This window comes from Passer montanus, unplaced genomic scaffold, assembly GCF_014805655.1.
Source record: "Passer montanus isolate IOZ18808 unplaced genomic scaffold, ASM1480565v1 scaffold14, whole genome shotgun sequence".
NCBI lineage: Eukaryota > Metazoa > Chordata > Aves > Passeriformes > Passeridae > Passer > Passer montanus.
The window spans coordinates 9,577,727-9,600,685 of record NW_024360941.1 but is presented as its reverse complement, the minus strand read 5'-3'; the positions used below and the strand labels follow the sequence as shown (position 1 = coordinate 9,600,685).

The 22,959-nt window shown below is 37.0% G+C and overlaps 1 protein-coding gene across 3 annotated transcripts; it reads right to left on the bottom strand.

The window, feature by feature from the left end:
- Positions 1-215: 215 nt before the first annotated feature.
- On the bottom strand, positions 216-21,615 carry NEIL3 (nei like DNA glycosylase 3). Of its 3 annotated transcripts, none has more exons than XM_039700291.1 (10): positions 21,520-21,615; positions 18,099-18,214; positions 15,970-16,104; positions 14,517-14,730; positions 13,379-13,453; positions 10,712-10,878; positions 7,508-7,677; positions 4,744-5,125; positions 2,712-2,886; positions 216-1,893 (listed from the first exon to the last, which is right to left on the bottom strand). In XM_039700291.1, exons 1-10 carry the CDS (start codon positions 21,613-21,615, stop codon positions 1,717-1,719), a joined length of 1,707 nt encoding a protein of 568 aa, XP_039556225.1. In that variant the 3' UTR covers positions 216-1,716. The 3 variants fall into 3 exon arrangements, with proteins under 3 accessions (XP_039556225.1, XP_039556227.1, XP_039556226.1); XM_039700293.1 differs by lacking the exon at positions 21,520-21,615 and adding an exon at positions 20,030-20,139; XM_039700292.1 differs by lacking the exon at positions 15,970-16,104.
- Between the last annotated feature and the right edge of the window lie 1,344 nt (positions 21,616-22,959).

Below are 22,959 nucleotides of genomic sequence, written 5' to 3'. Positions count from 1 at the left end.
AAATAAAGTGATTGCATGTGTACTTAATCCTTTAAAACTTGTATGCATTTTATTTAAACACATATTCACTTCTTGTCTTGCTATCAAGCTAAAAAAATATGTAGGAGCCCAACCGTTATTTTTCATGTGTTAAAGTTTGAAAAATTCATTTAACTTCCAGCTTCAGAGAAATCTTAACATTCATAGAAGGCAAGTAATCAGAAATGGTTGCATTTCTTTTTTATTTTTCAACTTTAACTGAACTGCTGAAGATTAATCCCTGTGCCAGACATCCAAAAGCATGTACAATTTAAAAATAATCAAATACTTTATCACCATAATGAATTGTACAAATACAAGTGAGGAACCGGTTAGACTGCAATTTTAAAGATTTAGATGTATAAGTACAAGCTAGCAGCAACATATCATGGCAACAAGAAGCATCATAGAGAGAGATGGTAACGGAAAAATAAGTCTTCACCATGTGAAGTAGGCTTGTTTTGTTCTCAGGTGGAGTTCTGTACCTCACGAAAGAGATACAGTATTTGGAAAGAGGTCATTGACCAACATAAAGATTATAGTTTCCACAATCTGATTAAAAAAGATTTTCTTCATATAAGGAAAGTTTTGAAAGATTTCAAAGGTATCAAATGCTACTGAAAAGAGGAAGAAAAGAAGCCTCTGAATTTGTGCTGCTTAGGAAAAGAATTAAACAGTTTCCCTTGCATCATGGAAGATTTAATTGGAATGAAGTTATACAATGTTCTCAAGAAAATCAAGCAGTCCTCCATAAAACAAAATATCACAGACCAAAGAACCATTTGCAAGATGCTTTTAAACATCCTTCATCCCACATATTTTGCTGGAAGCAACACTATTTCCCATTATTTTCACTTAAAAACTGGTTGCAATCAAATGATGTATGAAGCTGAATGATGTATGACCGTTTCATTAGTCTCATTTTCCTTAGTATCTATAGTACACTTTCTAAAGATTTGAAGAATTCTGTTTTTGATTTGATAGCTTACCATATTCTATTTACTCTACCCCTTGCTTCAGCAAATCGTGATAAAACCAACAAACATAAACTGAGTTTTAGCTATCTTGGAGGTAAGATTTTATTATCTATTATATATATGGATTTGGGGAAAAAATGTTCAGTGGCAACTAGAAGAAAACATTAAGACATGGATATAGAATATGTAATTTAGAAAACCCAGGAGTCATGTTATTTGTTTTAGGGAAGTTTTTTGTCATTTTCCAAATCTAAGCAAGGTCCATCAACTGTTGTAACATTTGAATTGTATAGTTCATTGCTGTTTCATCTTAAGCTCTAAGAAAGCACAGAGTGGTATTTAATAAAGTACATTCTTTTTGTTCACTTTTGTTAAATACGTGTTTACAATTAAAAAAATTAAAACAATATATGAAAATTTAAAACAATTTTAAACAATGCATGTAAAAAGGAAACAGTGCAATTTTTTGTTAGAAATACAATAGTATGCCACACTATGTTGCAAGCTAAATGTTTATTTCAAAATTGTAGGCTGCATACAAGCAGTGTTTAATTTTTATAGGAGTATGTAAAATTTCTCTTTCTAGATCTGTTCGTTACATTCGAGCTGGAGCTCTTTTACTAGTTAATGAGTAAAGAGGGAAAAAGAATGAAACAGAAATTACTACAAATATTACAGGCACTTAAGACATCCTGAAGAACAGGTAACTGTAACATGAGCATCATGGAAGAATCTGCATACCTGGCCCATTTTTTGCCCATTGAAAGAAGCCACACTGTTTTTCCTTCTCAAGAGGGCACACAAAAAAGTTCTTTCCATTATTGGGACCAATCTTCAACACAGTCTTCATAACACATCGCTTGCCATGGTTACAAAATGGAAAATCCAAGTCAGCCCACTGCCAAAGAAACAGGTTTCAGGCACATGTGATGGCTATGAATTTCTTATCTTAAAATGGACAATAGAAAAAGATCTACAGGGGATGCCATGGAAGAAGTTCTTCCTAGTACTTAGATTAGCTTTATCTTTTTTGTGAACACTTTTAGATTTTTCTTTAGCATCAACTGCAACTGCATGAACTTTGACTGGTATAAATTGAAATTATGTTAGCACAAGTTTTTTTTTTTCAACTTTAGGCATTACTGTCTTGAGTTTATCTATTAACCACCTGACAGTCATGACTGTTAGGCCACTTTTCAGGTCAAACTCTTTTGAGACACCTACATGCATAGCAAGGAGCAGAAGCCACCAATTGCAGCTAGGAAGGTCATGTTAGGTATTAGTGCAGCAGTGAGAGGGTTTTCCCAGGCTGATTACAGAATTATCATCCTGACAGGCTGTCAGGATTTTGGCTAGCCAGAAACATGGCTGACAATTAGATCAAATTTGTTATAGTCATTTCAGGAAGAAGCTGATCTGAAGAACTTATACAGGTCCCCTCAAACCATTTCTCTTATGCATCTGTTTCACATCACTCAGAAGTAAATAAAGAGCATTTGCACAAGCAGGTCCCATCTCAACACTAAGAGAAGTAAATAAAACTGTTAAGTTCAATAGCTATTATTATACTCTTAGTTTCAATTCAGTGTGCAAGAGTATTTACATCAAACTTTAAATGGAATATATCTGCTGTCCATGATTGACAGGTCACTGGGCCAAGGAGGTTGCAGGAACAAGCACTGATTACAAAAACAGGTCCTGAAGTGTTATACATACTTGAAAGTAGTCACACCGAGTTTCCCTGGAGAGGGGGCAGCAGTAAAACTGCCTTCCCTTGTTTTCTCCATCCTTTCTCACAACTCTGAGGCTGCAGAGACGGCTGTGTTTACTGCAGCGAGGATGCCCCACGCTCAACATACGAGCATCATCTCTCACGTTAGTTTGAGGTGCGCTGGAATGACAGGTTACAAAATGACTTCTGTGTAATTTAAAAGGGATTACCAGCCAAAGAACTCTCTCCTACCATTACAATAGCTCACCCAGTGTACTTTTGCACACAGTGACAGACAGAGGACTTGCTTCTCTAATGCACCCTATTGCACCTTTAAAGATGAATGAATGATTGTGAGTTGTGAATAGACACGACTGTGGGCTTTCCTTGAGGTATTATATCAGTTTTCTCCACCATGTCTTAAATTATTCTGAAGTACTCAAATTCATTTATGAAACAAAATATTACTACAAATATTACTACTGATGTTATACTGCCCACCTAAAATTCTGACACATTCTAAAAGAGTATTCCGCTCTCAGTGGGAAAAAGACCAATGCCACTAATTACTCCAGTCTGAAGGCATTTGTATGCTTCACAGAAAAGACTCCCAGCCTCTTTACTGAAAAGTTACAGTAATGATCCTAATCACATTTGGACAAGAAATAATCCAGATGATGTGATGAAATAGAATTCTTTGAATGGGATAAAGTCTCCTTCTTCCTCATGATTAAGAATTTCTGACTATCTGCAATACACAAGGTTTCATTTAAAAATAGTGACATGAAAAAGATTAATGTTCTGAAATGTGTCTTTCCAATATATTTATAGAACAGAAAAACAGTAATGGAACCTCAATGAAAAAAGAAAGTATTAATTCAATCTGGTCAAGTTATCAGCTTAGGAATTTTATGTTGTCTTCTATGTCTGGAAGACTGCAGTCCTGCAGACACCAGCAGTTTTATTCCAACACCTCATTAAAACACAAGGAGATAAAAATAACCAACAGATTTTTGTTAGCTTTGGTTGTTTAAGAAAATACTATAAAAATAACATTTCAGTTGATTACTTGCTACAACAACCTGTTGTCATGATTGATACTATCTCATTTCTTGTTTACAGTCCTCTGTATTCTCAATTATCCTGCCTACAGCCTCAGTTCCTCAGTCTGTACTGAAGAGTGTGAGGAAGAATTGTATTCATTCTGTCTAGCCTGGCTAGTCAGCGAGATCATTTCAAAATCGGTGCTTCAGCAATGTAAGAAGTAATTCCTGTATCTCAGAACAGACACATGACGAAGAATTTTGTAACATATCATCAATATTTCACATTCAGCCTGCATAATTTACCATTGTAAGTGACATCTACCTTGCACTCCCATTACTGCTGTTACTATCTGCCCAACTTTTCTGTGACAACCCTCATAGATTCTCACATTTCTCTTAACTAGGCAATGGATGTGTCTGAACAGGGCTGTGTAAATAAAAGTCTGGGTAGGGCATTGAAGTGCCAATATATAGAATGAGGAGGGAAATTAAGAGTAAAAGCAGTGATGGGAAGCTCATCAAGATAACTGTACAGAGCTTTGTCTCCTGGAAGAATGCTGAAACCTGGTAGTTGACAAATAACTTCAATTAGAATACATTCATCCAGATAGCTTCCTTTTGTAATCTTTCACACTGATTTTAAGATCTCTCTAAACAGATAGCAACTACAGTGCTAAGATCAGACAACTCCTTAGGCAGAAATGTGCTTGACCTATTAAAACTAGACTGGCCTACTCAATAGGAATAGCTGAACTATGAACAGCTGTTTAGCTTACAGCAGTACTGGCTAGATGCCAAAATCAGGACAGCCTAGGTAATTTCAGTGCTTTTGAAATCTGAATTAAATTATAGTTAGCCTAGAACAAGTTACCTCTGGCAGAAATCCAAAGACAACACTGTCTGAGCCAAACAGCACAGTATTCAATTAATCTTTAAGGATAAAGTTGGTTTATAGGATTATAAAGACTTGCTTTCATTTTAGAATACATACCTGATTGCTCTGTTATATGGGTGAACCAAAGGTACATGATCAGTTTTCTGTTTCTTCTGTATGTGTTTGAAAGAGACAGGTTGCTGACAGGAGGACAAAGCCAGGGCAGTTACATGTGTTGAGCACTCCTTGTCTGTGCTTCCCCCTGACTGGCAGGCATTGCTTTTTGGAAAATCACACTGAGCTTGTCCACCAGATACCTGGATATCATTTCTCAAAACAGTTTTGTTACCAAGATCTGTTAAGACAAGAGTTGTAGTTCCAAATGCAGTTTTCCTATTGATCTTTATTTCTGTGCTTGGTTTTCTGAAATCATTACAAGGGTACTTCATTAAGTTTGTGTTAAAGGCTGCAGACTCTTCAAAACTCTCCATCTTTGGAACTAAGGAAAAAAGTTATTAGTTATAATCTATCTGCACAGAATGCTACATTATATTTCTGATATGTATTAATAAGTTGTCATTGGAGAATGAAAGAGTAAATTTACAGTACCATTTCAAAACCTGTTACGAATTAGATAAGAGTACAAAATTTCTTACAATAAAAAAACCCATTCACTCTTAAGAGTAATGTAAAACGTGTTTCAAGATAGCATTACTATTGCTTGAGTAGGATCAATTAACAGTACTACGTAGATCAATTAACAGTACTACGTAAATGAAAGCTATTGGACAATTAACCATAAAAAAATTATTTTGGCCCAAACACAAGGATTAAAGTATTTAAATTTTTCAAAATAACCTTTTATAATCCCAGTAATGGGAGATAACAGAGTATAGTACCTTCAAGCAGTGATGCATTATCCATTTTTGAAGTATTATCTTCCTATTGATGCAAAAATGAATATTCAGATTTTGGGGTTTCTAGTGTTTTCAGAGTACCCATTCTTTCCAAACCTTGTATTCATCCAAACTTAGTTACTGTAAGAGGCTTTTCAGAAGAAAGCAGTTCAGACATTTGCTTTGTGGTATAAACAACACACAATTCACACAGAGGCCCTCCTAGTGGGCAATAATAATTTCAAAAGAATGGGAATAGATTATTAATGCCAATTTAATACATAAGGAGCCTTAATAATAATAATTTCAAAAGAATGGGAATAGATTATTAATGCCAATTTAATACATAAGGAGTCTGTAGGTAATCCCTTTCCTGAGAAAAGGGTGAAAACCTAATGGCATCCTATGTGCAATCTTTTTAGGTAGCTGAGAAACCACAAGGTTCCAGGAGAGAATCCTTCCTTTTCTATTATATCCATTGTATTCCATACAAAGAAAAGGGAATTAAGCAGAACACGGGTAGATGAGACATACACAAGGGCACGCTCTCTCCAAAGGCATTCTCACTCTGAAACAAAATAGGAATCTCTACATTTGACTTGGAACATTACTTGTTTCCACGAGCCTTCCATTTTTCCACTGCTGCACAGTGAAACATATCCGTTTCATTCAGACTTTTTAAGAAAGAATAGTAGCAGCTTGGCCTTGTGCTTGGCAAAGGAGCTTGGAAATTGAAACGTAATGGTAAATAATTATCTGTCTACAGACTGAATTATTTGGACTGTAGGGCCAGCAGCTAATTTTTCAAAGTATTCCGTCCTCAAAAATTCAAACTTTTCTGCTGACAGTTGGTAATTTTAGAAACAACATAAAAAACAAAACACTGAACCAAGTGAGAGGTGAAAGACTCTTAAGGATTAAAAAGAGGTAAGCAAACCCATATTTGAAAAAAAAAAAACCCTCAAATACCACTATGCAAAAATAAATTCTTATTTTTAAAAAAAATATTTCCCAGCAGTATTCCATCAAGTCCAAAACAGCTTCAAATTCCACACCTGATTTCATTATTGCATGTAAATAAACAAGTGAAACTCAGAAGTACAGGAGAAGGAACAAGATACTGTTTCAAAGCTTAAAGCCTTTGTACACATACAGTCAGCTGGCCTTTATAATACATTATGATACATTATAAAGGCTAGTGGACAGTATTAATTCCAGGATAAATGTTAGTTGGTAAATCTTGTTCTATGAATAGATTACAATTTTCAGGTTTCTGGTGCTGATTTGGCAGGAGAATTGTGCAAGATTAGCCCGTGCTGCCAACAACTGTCATGAAAGGCACAAAGACATAATTTTATTGATTCCTGACCTGAGAAAATGAACTATAGCTAGTGCCAAATAAGGGTTTTCCACACATCACTCCGGTCATAAAATGATTAGGCGATGAAGCAATATTTCATGTAGATAGCAGCATTAAAAGCTCCAACAGTACACAAACAACAAATTGAGGTAAGAAGTTCAGAATCATTTTTACTCTGAACTTGAAGGGAAAAAAGTAGCCCCAGAGAAACCTGGCATCCTTTTAGAAAAGGGTACTAAAATATACTGCTTTTGTTGACATGGAAGAATGACAGGTACTTTTCTGATCTTTCATGATTTCTAATTCAGACTTACACTGCAAACTTTGAAGGATTTTAAGGAGAGTTGAAAAAATGGAGATTTTTCTCACTCCTTGCCCCAGTAAAAACAAAGGTTCACGGAAGACACTGATCTATAGAATCCCACCTGCACACAAGGTTGGAAAATGACACTTACAGGGTTTAAGACAAGACAGTTTCCATATTGTGTGTGTAAGATTTCCTCAAAATCTGACTTCAGTTTAACTAGTTACGTATATGTGATTCACAACGAGACACATAAAAACTACACCAAAATCATAGACCTCCCTTCTTTCCCAATACAGATGCCAGACAACCCTTCAGTACCTTCAGGTCTTGAAGTCAAACAGGCATCACAAATTTCAGCAGAAGGCTTGTTTATTAGGGTGCAGCACATACACGTCCACTCCTCTTCAGATTTCCGAGCTACATGTTCATTAGAACATGACCCCCTGCCATATGCCCAGCCAATTAGGCTGTTTCTAGCTGGCAGTTTGCTGTGAAACAAAAGAATGATGTTAGTGTTTTGTGACGTTCCCTCTACAAATTGCCCTACACCACTCTGTGCAGGGAGGCATGGGCTAGAGAACAAGCAGTATGCAGTGTTAAGCCCCCTATCAGAGCTTGGACAGCATGTCACTGTTCAAGTTTGATTTTTCTTTTCTTTACCTCAAGGGCAAATCTTTCCAGATGCTGCAGAAGTAATACAAATAAAAATATTTAAACAAGAAATTGACAGAAATTTAATTATTAATTGAGGTACTCTCCAGGACAATGCCCCAGTCTCTCAGATTCCCTACCATTTCCAAGTACTGCAGCAAAAAGCTTGGTGAGAAAGGGAGACTTTTTCAGGGCTTTCCCCCCATCTCTTATACACAAAACTTGTTAACAAATGCATTACTGGATGAAGAACAGTTTCGAAGATGAACTGCAAAAATCACACAGTCTAGCAAATAATTTTTTTTTGTTCTCATTTAAATGCCACACATAAGTCCAGTTTGTTATCATAATAGCCAAAAGCACAGAAAGCTTTAAAAGTCAGAAAGTCCCTTGTGTCACCATTTGCTGGAAAGCCTTTTAAAAATGTAGCAACCTGCTCAGAATTAAGGAACCTAGCTATGACTTGTGAGACAAAGCTACTCCCTCCAGACACCACTAAAGATTTAATTGTATTTATTTTCCTGTAAATTATAACTTCCTATGTTGATAGACTGATTTAGAATCAGAGTTACTCCTTTATAGCTTTCTGTTACAAGGGGCTGCTCTTGTCATAAAATCCAAACACTGACAGAATATTAAATGCAACTTGAATTCACCTGTTCAGTAAGTTATGTATGTATGTTTTTAAGTGCTATGATATTATCCAACTTATGGTTGATAAGTTGCCAAGTGTTTTTTTATATAGTTTTTGTGGAACTCTGGACTTTTTGGAGACTTTTATTAATCCTAAGAATTTAAGCACTTCAATCAATAATGCAAATGCTGTAGTTGGGCACTGTTGTGACACTCCTTTAACCCATCACTCTTCCATAATGATCACTTACCACTCTAGTAAGAGGCTAGAGTTCTAAGATAATGGTAGAGATATCCACTACTTACTACATCTTCCACAACAGGAAAACTAAGGAGGATAATGAGAACTGCTCACATACCAAAGAGTCTGTGCTGTTAAGAGGCAGAACAGATATTACAGCAGCATTTACCAAAATACTGTGGCTAGCAAACAAAACAGCTGAACTGTAAATGTTAAAATGGGTATTTTCACATTATAAGATCAATTGTTCTACTCAGTTATCAAAAATGCACTACTAGACTGAATATACTCAGTGTGTCATGTTTGGGAATTTAATTCTATGTTGTTCCCTGAGTCATCTGTCCTGTCATTATACCCCCCTCACCCTTTCCCAGTTTATGAATATGTGGAGAAATGTCTATTTTTGAAACCCAAGGTACATTTGAATTTGATGATTTGATGGGCTAAGTTTATAATGGGTATTTTCTATTTTTTTTTCAGTTGAGCAAAATCATAAGCTACTTGACTTGACCCAAGAACCACTGGGTTAAATTCTACAGTTTATGACCTGTAGCAAGTCAGTCTAATCACATGAGCCCCTTCCAGTCTTTAAATGTGAAAAGGCTGGAATGGCAAATAAATTACTCGAGCTATACATAATTTTACATGGTAACAGTTACTGTAAAATTGAAAGGAGAGCAGTAGAAAACAAAGAACTGACCATTAGGATAGGGACAAGACAAGAAAATATCTTTATTTTATAGCTACGATTACCATGTTTTTCACTTAAATACAGCACTCTAATTGTTTATTTAAAAGTACAACAACAAAATGGTAAATCACTACTTGTTCTAGAAAACAGATTTTTTTCCTGACATTGTTTTCTACTTATCTGATGCAGCAGAAGAACACTGTCTTCCTACACTTCTGCGAAATATTTCTCATTATTACTTTCTGAAAATACAGCAGATTTGGGTTATCAGCTTGTGAAATATTTATCTTCCATGCTGGAATTTTCGATATTTGATCTGTACTCAAAGGCAATTTTTTAAGCTTTAAGCAAAATCCCTTCAGCCATCTGAGTCTTGAAAGAAGCTTGGAGGTAGGAGAGGGATTTGTGTGTTCTGTAAATCTTATCTAAAACATATATATGTATATATATACACACACACACACGCTAATGAGGCAAAGTCGCAAAGTGAAACTGCATCTTATATTAGACTGACAGAGAGTATAAAGGCAGAATTCTGAAGCCTCAGATGAAAATTTTCAAGAATAACAGATGCCTAAGTCTGAATAAGGTACTTTTGGAACTTTTACCTTTTGACCCTTTATGATATCAAATACACTTTCTGCTTTCCTGAAATAAAAGGAGGAAAGCTGCTGCTAGCACAATTTATGTGGAAGTGAAAGTGTCTCTGCAGCATACCTATAGCAAGAGTTGTTAAAATCCAATAAGGAGGAAGGAAAAGTACTAAGCCCCTAAAATATTTGCTGCACTCAAAATCTGCTGAAGTTTTAGTTATCCTTAGTATAATTCTATATCCAGAAGAAAATTGCACAGCTACCTAGACATGCCAGGATTGATGGGGCTATCCTGCAAAAAAAAAAAGACACAAATTCCTATTTAATGATATTCAACTGAGTTGTATAGAAACATCGATGCCCTTTATATTGATAACACCAAGAACAAAGGGCAACTTTTCCAGTGACTTAGTTTCAGTGAATAAATCTGAGTACACTGAATTGTTTTGTAATTCCTACATTTGATTACAGTAATAGCTACTTCAGAATAGATGACACTTCTGAAAAGAATACTAGCAAAGAATCAAAGCTTCTAACCATTTTTAAATACCAATAGCCAAAAGTTTTCTTTTCATGCAACATGTTCTGGTTTTGTCTGGCATAGCTAATTTAGTTATAAAATGCACAGAGATCCATTCTATTTCAAAGGGGGTGTCCTCTTACTGTAACAGCACTCTGAGGTGCTTCAAAATGTCACCATGCTACCATCATACCTAAGATTGACAAGCTGGGGATCTGCCTTTTGGCATCGAGAGCAGAAGTAAGTCATCCTGTTGTGGTCTCCCAGGCGACACACGGTGATGCTGCCACTGCACTCCCTGCAGGCTGGGCGCTTGTACACTTTGTAGTGCGGGTATAGCGCAGACCCCGCCTTGCGGCACTACAACAGAACGTGTTTAAAATCCAAGTTAGAGACTCGGAATCTATTTTACATGAGTCTGAAAATAGAAAACCCTACGTACACTGTCAAGTCAATGACCAGATGAAGATATTTAAGAGACACTAATAAAGGCTATCCCTGTATTTCACATTATTTTATGTAAAGAACTGACATATCAGGTATAACAGTGTCTGTAATTCTCTACAATAATGACATAAAAGACAGGGGAAAAAAAGCATACTAGCAAGGTGCAAGCAAATACATTCTAGGAACTCTCTGAGTTGAGCTGGACCAGCTAGCTCTGATTCAGCACTAGTTGTCTTTGACCTGACACCTGCAGGAGTCTTCTTGAAGAGCTAATGAGCTCCAATCAATGCAGCATAGAAAACAAAATAAACACAAACCACGAAACAGACACCACCTTCTCTCATGCCCAAAAGAGCCAAAAACACAGCACAGCTCAGATATGATGCTACCATTTGGGTTAATAAGCCTTCCCAACACCTAAAGAACTGTGCAGTGCAGAAATATTCCCAAAATTCTGAAAATGTTGGGTAGTGTCCAGTAAAGTTGCTCAGCTCCATCTTGGCCCTAGCCATGCCAGACAACCTAGCTCATGAAAAGCCTCTTGGCACCATGGTAAACTCCCCAGATTCTGGCAGAAAGCCATATTAAATTAAGTATAGTACAAGCCCAAGGGCAGTGACCTGAAAAGCCTCCAGACAGCTGGCAGGCACATTTCATGAGACAATTCCCAAAACACCCATGAAGTCAGCATAGACACACTACAGCTGAAAGTGGCAAAAAAAAAATCCAAACAAGAAGTGCCCAGTAGAGGTGCAGCCAACTCTGCTGAGCCACCCAAGTTTCTGCCCTACAATTGCAAATCCTTGGACTCAGTTCCAATGACACCACAGCTGGCCAAGTAACACCAGCATAGCTCTGGCAGAGTTCACTAGCTCTAGCTCCATAATGTATGAAAACCCTTGGAGTTCTCCCAAAACACAGGTGTCTTTGAGCACAATATATTTGCTTCTACTTGCTCTTATTCATCAGTTTTGCTGAAAGAAAATTCTTGTGCCAGTGCAAACTAGTAATTCAATCAGAAGGAATTACTAATATATATTTGCATGAATATTCACAGCTGCCTCCTCAAAGTTTCCAGTTTCTTATGAGTAGCATTTTTTACCATTCAGTTATGCAAAAACCAAACAAAAGCAACAGCTTTTTACACAAACAAGATTCTTCATCTTTGCATCTGTAATGATGCAGTATGATGACTGCAAACAATCTATAACAGTCTATAAAAATTCAAGTACTATCCCTCATTAACATATTTTCATTATGTCTCTTTAAGATGGAAGGAGAGGCTAGCCCTCTTAAAAGTACTTGACTGGTGAATACTTCCTAAGTGTGGACTACAGAAGTTCTCAAATTGGCTAAACAAAGTATAACTTGTTTAATTACCAGTCCAAAAGCCTTTAAATTTCTGAGTATTAGAGTTCTTGCAGAACTCTTTACTGTCTCTTTACTGTGTCTCTTTACTGGCAGACTTCACTACAAAGTTCAGAGAAATGAAAACATTTCCCTACTGACAAACTAAAGTACTCTTCAGTGAGTCGAGGGAAAATACACATTTTAAGCAAACTATTAAAGAAAGTTTTAGCCTTTATGATTTTAGGAATGTTAGGTGCCCTCACCCTCACCTACCAAAAAAACTCTTTTTAGCACTGCTAGCTCTTTGCCTTTCATGAACATCAAAAGAAAAAGACAAAAATGTCACTACATCTGTTCATTTTTTTGTATGCAGCTTAAAGAAACAAAACATAGAAGAATTAGGTCAAATTCTCTCTTTTTCTATTGTGGAAAGTTAGAGCACCAAGAATTAGGGAGTTTATACAGGAAGAAATTAAGTCCTACTGAAGTTATAGCAGAAGGGAGAAACTGCAATTTATTTCACTTTATCAACCAAAACCATTATTTTGGTTAGGAAAAAAAAGTCATTAGAAAGTTGCAAACTACTCAAATAAATTTAATTACTATTTCAAATTTTATATAGGAAGCCACATCAACTACCTTCATACTTCCCTGGGACAATCTCTAGTTCCCAGTGTGAAGAGTAATCTTTATGTTGCCTTACACGTAACTTTGTGCTTAGCCTACATCAATTCTGACATGTTCAGACCAATGACACCACAGCTGGCCAAGTAACACCAGCACAGCTCTGGCATAACAGCACATGCACAGGAAGACTGAACTGGCCCTCAGGCAGCATCTGTGAAAGTCTTTTGGGCCAAGCTGTGCATATTTTGACAATCTTGACTCTCCCTACCTTTGCAGCATCTGACAATTCACAATTAATAAAGAGCACACAAACCAACATTCCTATTCATGGAAACACTTGCTTTGTTGCATCTTTATGCATTTTCACCAGATGATCACACACAGCTAACATGCCACAGTAACATTTTTTAAGTTTGCCAGAAATATGTGCCAATACCTTATAAAAAAGCAGGGTAAAATCACGTGTCATTTTCACCAAGTGACGTATATGCTCATCTGTCAGCTGGCAAACCTGTAAGAAAGACAAGAAGGAGTTTTAGAATATTACAATACTAAGGGACCAAAAAAAGACCTATGAGGCAGGCGCACTTTGAACACTGATATGGGAGTTGCCTTTCTCCATGTTGTGATAATTCCCTGACTCCATATTATATGTATCATCTCAGTAAAACAGTACATGTTTACATTCCATACTACAAAAACTCACTGCTTGCATACCTAACAACATGCTTTGCCTCAACCATGCAAAACATGTGCTAGAAAATTCAGATGTTTTTCTCTGTATTGATCAAAGAATTCATGATCACATGAACAACAGAGTTAGCAAGTCTCACATCCCTCCCAATTTCCTCATGGATCATAATATGACCTATCATCTGAGGCTCTTTCCTCTACAACATATTCAGGAAGAATACAGGCGTCAAAGGCATCACAATTAGAGAGAGGTATCAACCAAATTTATTTTTCTTAAGAACCCAAAACTTTAAATCACTTTTTTCTTTCCCTGGCATAAAAAAGTCCAGATTGATCCTATGAACAAATTTCAAAATACTATGTTTAAAAAACTTTTCAGTAACTAATCCACAGTTTCCATTTACATCCTATGTAATCTCTGTTTTGCAAATATGATCTTCTCAACCAATGTTTGAAAACACATGCTTGAGGATCTTAAAACAGAAAAAGTATTATAAACAATGGTAGAAAAAACAACTGATGCCAGCTAGCAGGACAAGAAGGGGAAGAAGCAGCTGCAAAAAATATCAACTCTACCACATAAACTATTTTGGGTAGTAAATGAACAAAAAAACCTGACCACTTTTCCTTATTTATGGACTGTCAGTTTAATGGCAGCATAACAGGATGCCAGACTTAAAATATGAAAGTTTATAAGCTCCTAGGAGTGCCATGACAAAAACCTCCTGTTATAATGATAAAACATTAATTTAGTGTCCAAGAAAAATGTAAGAAATTACAGATGAAAAACAAAGGTAAGAAGATAGCAAAATATTAAATAAATATGTATTTAAATTCTTAATATTTTTGTGTCCTTAAAAACCATCTTGACATTCACCCACCTTAAGAGCTGGATGAAGACCACTATCAAACAGTGCTTCATTCTTTATGATATTTCCCACTCCAGGTAATACTGCTTGATCCAGTAACACATCACACAACATACGGGTGTTCTGCTGCTTAATCTCACGTTCTGCTCTTGAGAAGCTAAACTTTGGAGAACAAACATCCAAACTTTCCATCATCCTCACTTTCTGCTCACACTCAGCTGCATTTCTGGAAGAGAAAAATGCACTGATTAATTTTTATTTGAAATATATTCTAATATTGCAGTGTGGTTTTAAAAACAACACAACAAATTAGAACATTATATGCAGATAACAGAAACCATGAAAATACCAGTGACAAGAAGTGTCACAGAAATTCCATTAAATACCTCTTCCAAAAACAGGTCAGTGATACATGCATGGAACATACATCTAGCCCAACGTATAAGAAATCATCTCATATTTTCCTAGTAGCTTGAAAAATATTTGCCAGCTCCTTGCTTTAAATCTACTTCCAAGATGGAAAAGCCATGTGTTTGGACCCTCAAACATACCTAACTATATGGTTACATGGTCCATTAGTTACAACATGACATTTATGTGTGTGTTTCAAAGAATCACAGAATATTCTGAGTTGGAAGGATCCCACAAGAAACATGAAGTCCAGCTCTTGAGTGAATGGCCCAAATGGGGATCAAACCCACAACCCTGGCATTATTAGCACCATGCTCTAACCAACAAGTGAATTGCAATTATGTAGTAGACGTATGTAGCAGTAGATTATTAACAGCAGTTACAAAATTGAGAAAAATATATATTCATATTTTAAGATATGTATTATTAGGATAAGCATATTCATTTGAAAATAATACGAGAAGTCTTGATTTTGTGTTTTGTAATTTTATGTATACTTATATATGTTGCATTAATTTACATGCCCATTTCCACTCAAGAGCCTTGATCACTAAAATTAAGCCTGCTGGTGTTTTTTTCAGCAGTGTGAAGTGCAGTGCTAATGGGCATAAACACCTGCTTAATGTAAAATTAGAACATTTATAAAAATTTGCTTCCATAAAGAAAAAAAATAAAAACCCAACCTTGGGAGCATAAAAACTTGAAACCAGTAATCATGACAGATTGTTTGTTACTCTTGCTGAGAAATGACACTTGGATAGAAATTAACAGAGCAATGGGTTTAAGCATACAGATCTAAGAATAGAATTAAATCCAACTTTCATTCCCAGTCTTGACACTACCTAATGACACTATGGCATAGAACTACTTTAACTGAATGTAAGCTCTGATGCCAAAGTAACAAAACTCAAATTACCATACCAACAAATATGATATGTTTAGAAAGTTTTGTCTTGATAGAATCCAAGCACTTAACAATTTGTAAAGGATTTTTCATTTAGCTTAAAATAATGTTATAAAAAGAAATAAACTGTTTCATTGGTTTCTGCTTTACCTATACTCTACTGTCACATCCCAAAAACAAACAGTATCCTCCATAAGCTGTATCTCCAAAACTGGTTGTGCTCCATTTCTGTCTTTGCTTCCATCTGGATTAATGCGCATGGAACCATTCATACCAAAGTGAATCCTTGGAAAGAAAGAGAATTTTTATAGGTATTTTAACTTCACTATTGTTTCCAAGCACTACATCAGTCTATTTTTAGAGCTGTGAACCTTACCTTACCAAGTCAGTATGCATGTACATTAATTCTAGCCATTACCAGTAACACAGCAACAAACCTAGCTTACAGAATGCTCAATTCCCAAAGAAGAAAGGATGCTCTCCAAGTAAAAAGCCTTCCAAAACACAGCTATTTTTGTGTAGACTTCATAATTCATTATACAGAAGTCAAACCTGATCATTAAGAAGCACCACTTCTGGTGCACTTAGAATTTTTTTTCATTTCACATGCTTATCTTCCAACACAGTTTCTTAAACTTTCAGGAAGGCTGAAAGAAATGAGGTCACTTGACCAGAAAATCTTCTGTTAAATCAGGCAGAAGTCACCTGGTATGAAAAGAAAGAATTTAGTCTCCATATTCCCACCACGGTTATCACATTGCAGCTAAATCCAGTAACACCATAAACAACGTAATTAGTATTTGCCATATGTTGTTTTCTGCTTTTCTTTGCCTACAACCACGGCAAAACCTGCAAGTCAATTAAAAATTAATAAAAGAAATAAACTGAAAAATGCACAGATGGCAAAGTAGAAGAACAGACCCTTTCAAGCATTCATTTTACAGATTAGAAATGCTTTAAGAGGTCTTAAGTTTTATAAAATATTCTACGAGGAGCCATGCTTGAGCAAAGAACAAGTCTAACTATTATCACATACATTTTATTTATTACAATTTCATCTGGTACAATCAAGTCCTAAAAACCCTAAGAAAATGGGTGATATAACACTGCATATCAGAAAAAGTAGATTATTTTGTAGTTACAAGAAGATTTAACAGACTAAACTACATAAATGATTCAAGAAATGCAATATTAGGTCTCTATTTCCAGTAAGCCCAGCTTTCTTACATTTCAGAAAGGACAGGCATTTTAAATATTTACAGACAGGGTAAGACAACATGTCATTAAGCCTATTCTTAAAGTTAACTCTTGAAAACATGAAGAAATGCTATGATTTACTTAAAAAGCAAAACTTGGTTTTTGTGTCTTTCCAAAACTCTTCTTACAAGTCAGATCAGATGATATAGTTGTTTCCATCACTTTTATCTTAAAAAATAATTTTCAATTCTCAAGTGCCATGAGTAGCAATGCAAAGGCTTAACGAGACAAACTTATTTTTAAACCTAGAAAAATTTATTTTTAAACCAAACTCTTGCATTTTGCTAACAAATGGTGATGCATTAAATGCTACCAGAAAATTATTTTTCATTCCATTTTATAGCTGATGGTTTCATTCACCAAGCTCCAGTGTACTGTTTGAAATAAACTTTAAGAATCACAACTATTAGCTATTCTTATAGTTGTGATTCTATTCTGAGAGTGCCTTCTCAGTTCATGACTAGAAAAACAAACTGAATCATCACTACACGTTTACATTCAAAAGCATTAAGAAATTTATAAAATTTAATTCTGAAGTGTTTCATTATATTTGATCCTGAAATAGGGCAAAATATAAATATTCTTTTTAATTACAAATAGAAAAGACATGCTAATTAAACCTAGGAAAATGTCATTCAATGAGAACTAGGAGTAAGGAGTTGATGATTTCCAGTTTTAAACTAAAAAGGTGAGACTTTAGAATTATTCTGTGCAACACAATATTGCAGGGATCTGAATGCACTCCATGTTTTACAACTGTTTTGTCTCCAGAAAATGCAACTTCCTGTTTGAAACAAAGCATGCCAATAAGTAACTGTCCTTTTCAGATATCTTTACATGGACTCTTGGAGTAAAGCAGTAAATTATCTAAACATATGACTATATCCAGTACACCTATACTGCAGAGGTTGATGAGAAATTTGTCTCCAACACTTTCAAATCCCTGTAAGTGCCATTAGCAAGATCAAGATGACCCCAAATACATTCAGTCTGAATGCATAGGAAGCTTTTTTCTAACTTACCTCAAAGCTTTCTCATCAAAATACATAAAAAGTTCCTTTCCCAATGTCTCCACACCCCTGTAAACGTGTCCAACAAGGAAATCATGACCAGAGATTTTCTCTTTACTTGCAGCAGTCTGAAAAATGAGTACACACACAAAGATTAAAGACAATTTATACTGCTTAGATTCTAGCACCAGTACACATTCAGTAAGCACCTGTACAAACTAATTTTCCAGCCTGGACAACATTAACTATTTTCTCTTTAAGCATTCTACCAAAAACAATGGGACTATTAACCCAGGAAGCAGTCACTATTGCTAATGCTATCATAACTTACCTCAATTTTTTTCCTAACTGAACCAATACATCTTTTTTATCAAGGAATTTTATGCCTTTTACTTAAAGTCATGAATTTATAATAAGAGTTTCAGATTGGTGTAAAATAAACACGTACAGTTTGAATACTAAAAACATGTCAGTGTCAATTCTGCCATTTGCAGATCTATATCCTTCTTCAAATGTTAATAATAGCCCTTCAGTATTTTGCATAGTGCATTGTGTATTACAGAAAAGCCTCCACTGAGCCCACAGAGATATCTCTCTCTTCCTACTACTCTGAAGTCTAATCTCAGAAGCAGGTGAGCAGCAGGTAGGACACGACTAGAGGACAAGACAAATGTGAAACTGAAGCAGCCATATTTTCTTGCTTAGCAGATGAAAATACATTGAAATTATAAGGGATGTCTACAGATTTTCTGGTCCAAACAAGGTCAAAGCAGAATACACTTAGGACAGGGAGCTCAGGGCCTTGTCCAGTCAATTCAGAGCAGCTCCAGGGATGGACACTCCAGCCTCTTTGGGCCCTTGTTCCATGGCTTGACTACTGTGATGGAAATTTTTTCCTAATACCTAATGAGAACTTCTGTTGTCACCTGCATCTGCTGCTTCTCACCCACTGTGCATGCCCAGCAGGAGCTAGCTCTGTCTCCTCCATATCCTGCTTACAGGTACCTGAGGAGAGCAATAAAACCCCAATTCTGTCAGCTTCTCCTTGAGCACCATGTTCTTCATTCACCTTAATAATCATACCAGAGGACTCACTCTAGTATGTTATTATCTTGTTATTACTGGGGAGTTGCAAAGTCAGGTGCAGCCTTGCAATTGCTGCTCGGAGGTAAGCATCACTCTCCTCAACCTGCAGAGGCCAGCATGGGGCTGTCCTTCTTCTTGGAACATGGAAGTGACATGGACTCAGCTTCTACATGACTCTAAGTAATGCAGAGCCATTTCCCATCAGAGCAGCAGCCAGGACTGTGCTGTTCCACGACACTCTTCTGTTCCAAGTGCAGGATTCTGCAAATTTTCCAAAGGCTGAAATTGACTTTCTACCAGCTCATTTTTCTCAGTCTGTGAAGATCCCCCTGACTAGCACCCCAAGGTCCCTTCAGACCCTGCTGAAACCTGTGAGCAGCAGATTCACTATCCTTATATCCCTGACTGCAAGGCAGATACACATATCAGTGCTTCAACTGCAGCACTCAATTTCAATGCAAATATGTATGAAAGCGACTCTGGCAAATCAGCCAGGCTTCTGCTAGTTAGTGACATTAGTGACATAGAACTACTGTCTACGCAATCTCCCACTGTATTATTACCTCAAAATGATACACATTTAGAGAGTTTTACGGTTAATATTCTGTCAAGTAGGAAAATAAAAACATTTCTTGCATAACACTTACTTTGTCTGTTATCAAAATATGAAGAAAACAAAATTTTGTTCCCACGTAAACAGTTCATGCTTTCCAATAAAAGTACTGGAGTCTGTTGCTGTGCAACAAAGTTTATTTTAACTTTAATCCACTCAGAGTTGCCAAAAATAAACCAGAATAAGAAATTACTGAGATGGAAAACTAACTTGTGTTTTCAAATATTTGAAGTTAAATTCATACCTCTTTGGTATCAGGCAAAACCTTACAGTCATCATAGCACAAACTCTCCTAAACAGTGTAATCTTCAGCAGTGGCCAAGGCTTTGGCCATGGTTAGCAGCCTCTGTGAAATCTAAAAAAGTACAAGACCCTTAGGTTGGTCATTTTCCAATGAACAGAGGCTGCCCTGAGGTGACTTTTACTGCACAAAATGATGATAATGAAATCTATTTGAGGGAGTGAGATTTCTTTTTGAAACCTTAGGAGCGTAACTCCTTACTTCAAAAATCTGTCCTGAAAGATATTAACCTATAAAGACTAGTCTCAAGACATATCTTAGACAGATGTATTTTCAACCACATTCTTTCCTAAATTGTTTCACTGCCGTACTATCTTACTACTGTGCTTTAATCACAAAGCCCTACAATGCTTTATACGCACTAAAAGTGGGTAAAAATTCCCCAACTTTCTGCCTGGCAGAATCCAATATACTTACTTGTGACAAAAGCAACACACAGTATTTTAAAGACGAGCAAAATAGGCAAGGAAAAAAGATGCCTTAGCTAGCTAGATCCAATATACTTACTTGTGACAAAAGCAACACACAGTATTTTAAAGATGAGCAAAAAGATGCCTTAGCTAGCTCTGTAATCAAAACCAGAGGACAGTACCTACACACTCATCAGCCAAGTGATTTCTCCATCTGCTATAAGGTCTCACAAATCCCAGCAGCTTTATGCTAGAGAACTATGTTATGCAGTCTATGAAAGGATACAAACCAAATGTCACACTCTTTATTTAAATACTTGGTCTAAATAAAATAGCTTAAAAAAACAACTATAGAAGTAGAAGTCTCCTTTCTGCAGGTCAACATGTACCTTTTTCATGTTTCACATTGATTAGAATCATAGCAGGGTTTGGTTTAGAAGGGACCTTAAAGAGCATCTACGACATGCCTAGATTGAGGAGATTATGAATAGGGAAGATTAGTAATAATTTTCTTGTATTTAACGTTTCTTCAAGCAGCATGGATTTTTGAACTTTATCCTAAGTGAACACAAGCGATGCTAAAAGCCTTTCCTCATTACTCCTCAAATCTCCTGTTTCTTTCTACAGCATCAGCATCGCCTTTACACACATCTGACCTGTCAAGACCTGTTATGCTGCTGACAGGAACATTTCACAACTTCATGGAAGAATAAAGGCAGTACTGGCGGATGACACCCGCCACCACCCACGGGCGATGGCAGCCGCGGCACGGGGTCACCAACCACCCCGCTCGGGGCTCCGGCCGCCAGCCCCCGGCACCCCGGCGGCTCCTGCCCGCTCGCCTGCTCTCACCCACGCCAGGCGGCATTCACCACCGCCGACAGCCACGAGCAAAACCCCTGGGCCCCGCTGCCCGAGGCAGCTGCCCCGCCCTGTCCTGCCCTGTCCGGGCGGCCGGGCCGGCAGCGCCGCTCCCCCGCCCTGTCCCTGTCCGTGTCCCTGTCCGTGTCCCTGTGCCCTCACCGCGCCGCCGCCCCGCGCGGCCCGCACGCGCTGTCCCCGGCGCAGGCGCGCCCGCAGGCGCTCGGCGCAGAGCGCGCAGCCCGGGCCCTCCACCATGGCCGCCGCCGCCGCTTTCGAACGTCCCGCTCGCCTGAGGGCGGAGCGGCCGCGCCAGGCGCCGCCCCGCTGCTTCCTGTTTGTTTCCAGCTGTACGGCAGGTCCTGCTGCTCGTACATTGATCCCTGGGTCCTGGTGTCTCCCTGCTGTTGTTTAGGACGCGCGCAAGTGGAAATTCCTCCAAGACTTAATCCACAATCAGAAATTAATTTCGGCTTTTAAAAAGTCGTTATTTAATAGGTTTCTGCAGTCAGTCCAGGTTTACAGAAGTAAAATGCTCCTTTACCCGCCACATATGAAGTACGAACGGGCATAATAAACTCTGCGAGCTCCTCCAAGAAAATTGGGGGAATTTCCATTGCGAGGTAGAACATTGGACACCATTTCCCAATGCCGAGCCCGACAGGCAATACTCGCTCTGCTTAAAAACACTCAATGTTAGTTCTTATATACACAGCATGTATCACTCTTCTGTCTGGGTTCAATCATATGTGTTTTTCTCAAAAGAACTTCTTTTTCATGGAAGGAAGTGGATAAATAAGGCTAAATTATATTTGTTGGAACATAATTCACATTTTCAGCTGAAGTTAGGGTGCGCTACCCTTGTTGCAAAAGCCCTTTTTTTCTTTTTCTCAGTGGCATTTTTGCTGTGATCTTTTAAAATCAGTATAATAAGGCAATTTTTAGTCAGCGAATTAAGCTTACGAGTCAGAAGTTGGCAATGTTAAAAAATGGCATGCAAAAGTGATTTTTCTGCTGCTCTATAATTCTGCATTACTATTCTTCAAGCAATTAGAAATTGATACTTAACTCAGGTTTCTATATTAATATTTAAAGTACCTTAAAAGCACAGACAATATTTCCTGTCACTTGGCAGTCAAATATAATGTTTTTCATAATAAAGGATTTCATTTCATAGCTGGATATTTTTCTGTTGACGGTTTCTGCAGTGTGCTACAGCAGATTGGATTTTCAATTCCACATCTAATTCTGCAGATGAATCACAGGTTCCAATAGGAACCATTAATTAGGTTCTCTAGCCATTTTTCACTTATGTATGAATTTTAACCAGAGATTCTGCATTAACTCACCTTTTGCATGCACTTTTATTTTGTATTTATAAAAGTTGACTTGCAGATATGCACAATCTGTTGTTGATGAGATTCGTATTAAAGTGTTTGGTGATGACAAATATTTGGGAATTTCTTTGCTATAATAAAAACATTTAATAATATATTTGAAACAAAGGGAAGAGAGGTAATATCACTGTAATATACCAGTCTGTCTTCTGTATTCTGTAAAAAATGACCAGTGCTGAACTTTAAATCAGGATAGTTTATAGGT

What these genes read in the sequence shown, in the direction of transcription:
- NEIL3 (XM_039700291.1), bottom strand. Translation starts at nt 21,615, where the DNA reads ATGGTGGAGGGCCCGGGCTGCGCGCTCTGCGCCGAGCGCCTGCGGGCG. An exon ending in CCCCAGCTTGTCAATCTTAG is followed by an intron (nt 7,678 to 10,711) that starts GTATGATGGTAG and finishes TTTGTTTCACAG; the next exon opens with CAAACTGCCAGCTAGAAACA. An exon ending in TTTGACTTCAAGACCTGAAG is followed by an intron (nt 5,126 to 7,507) that starts GTACTGAAGGGT and finishes TTTTTTCCTTAG; the next exon opens with TTCCAAAGATGGAGAGTTTT.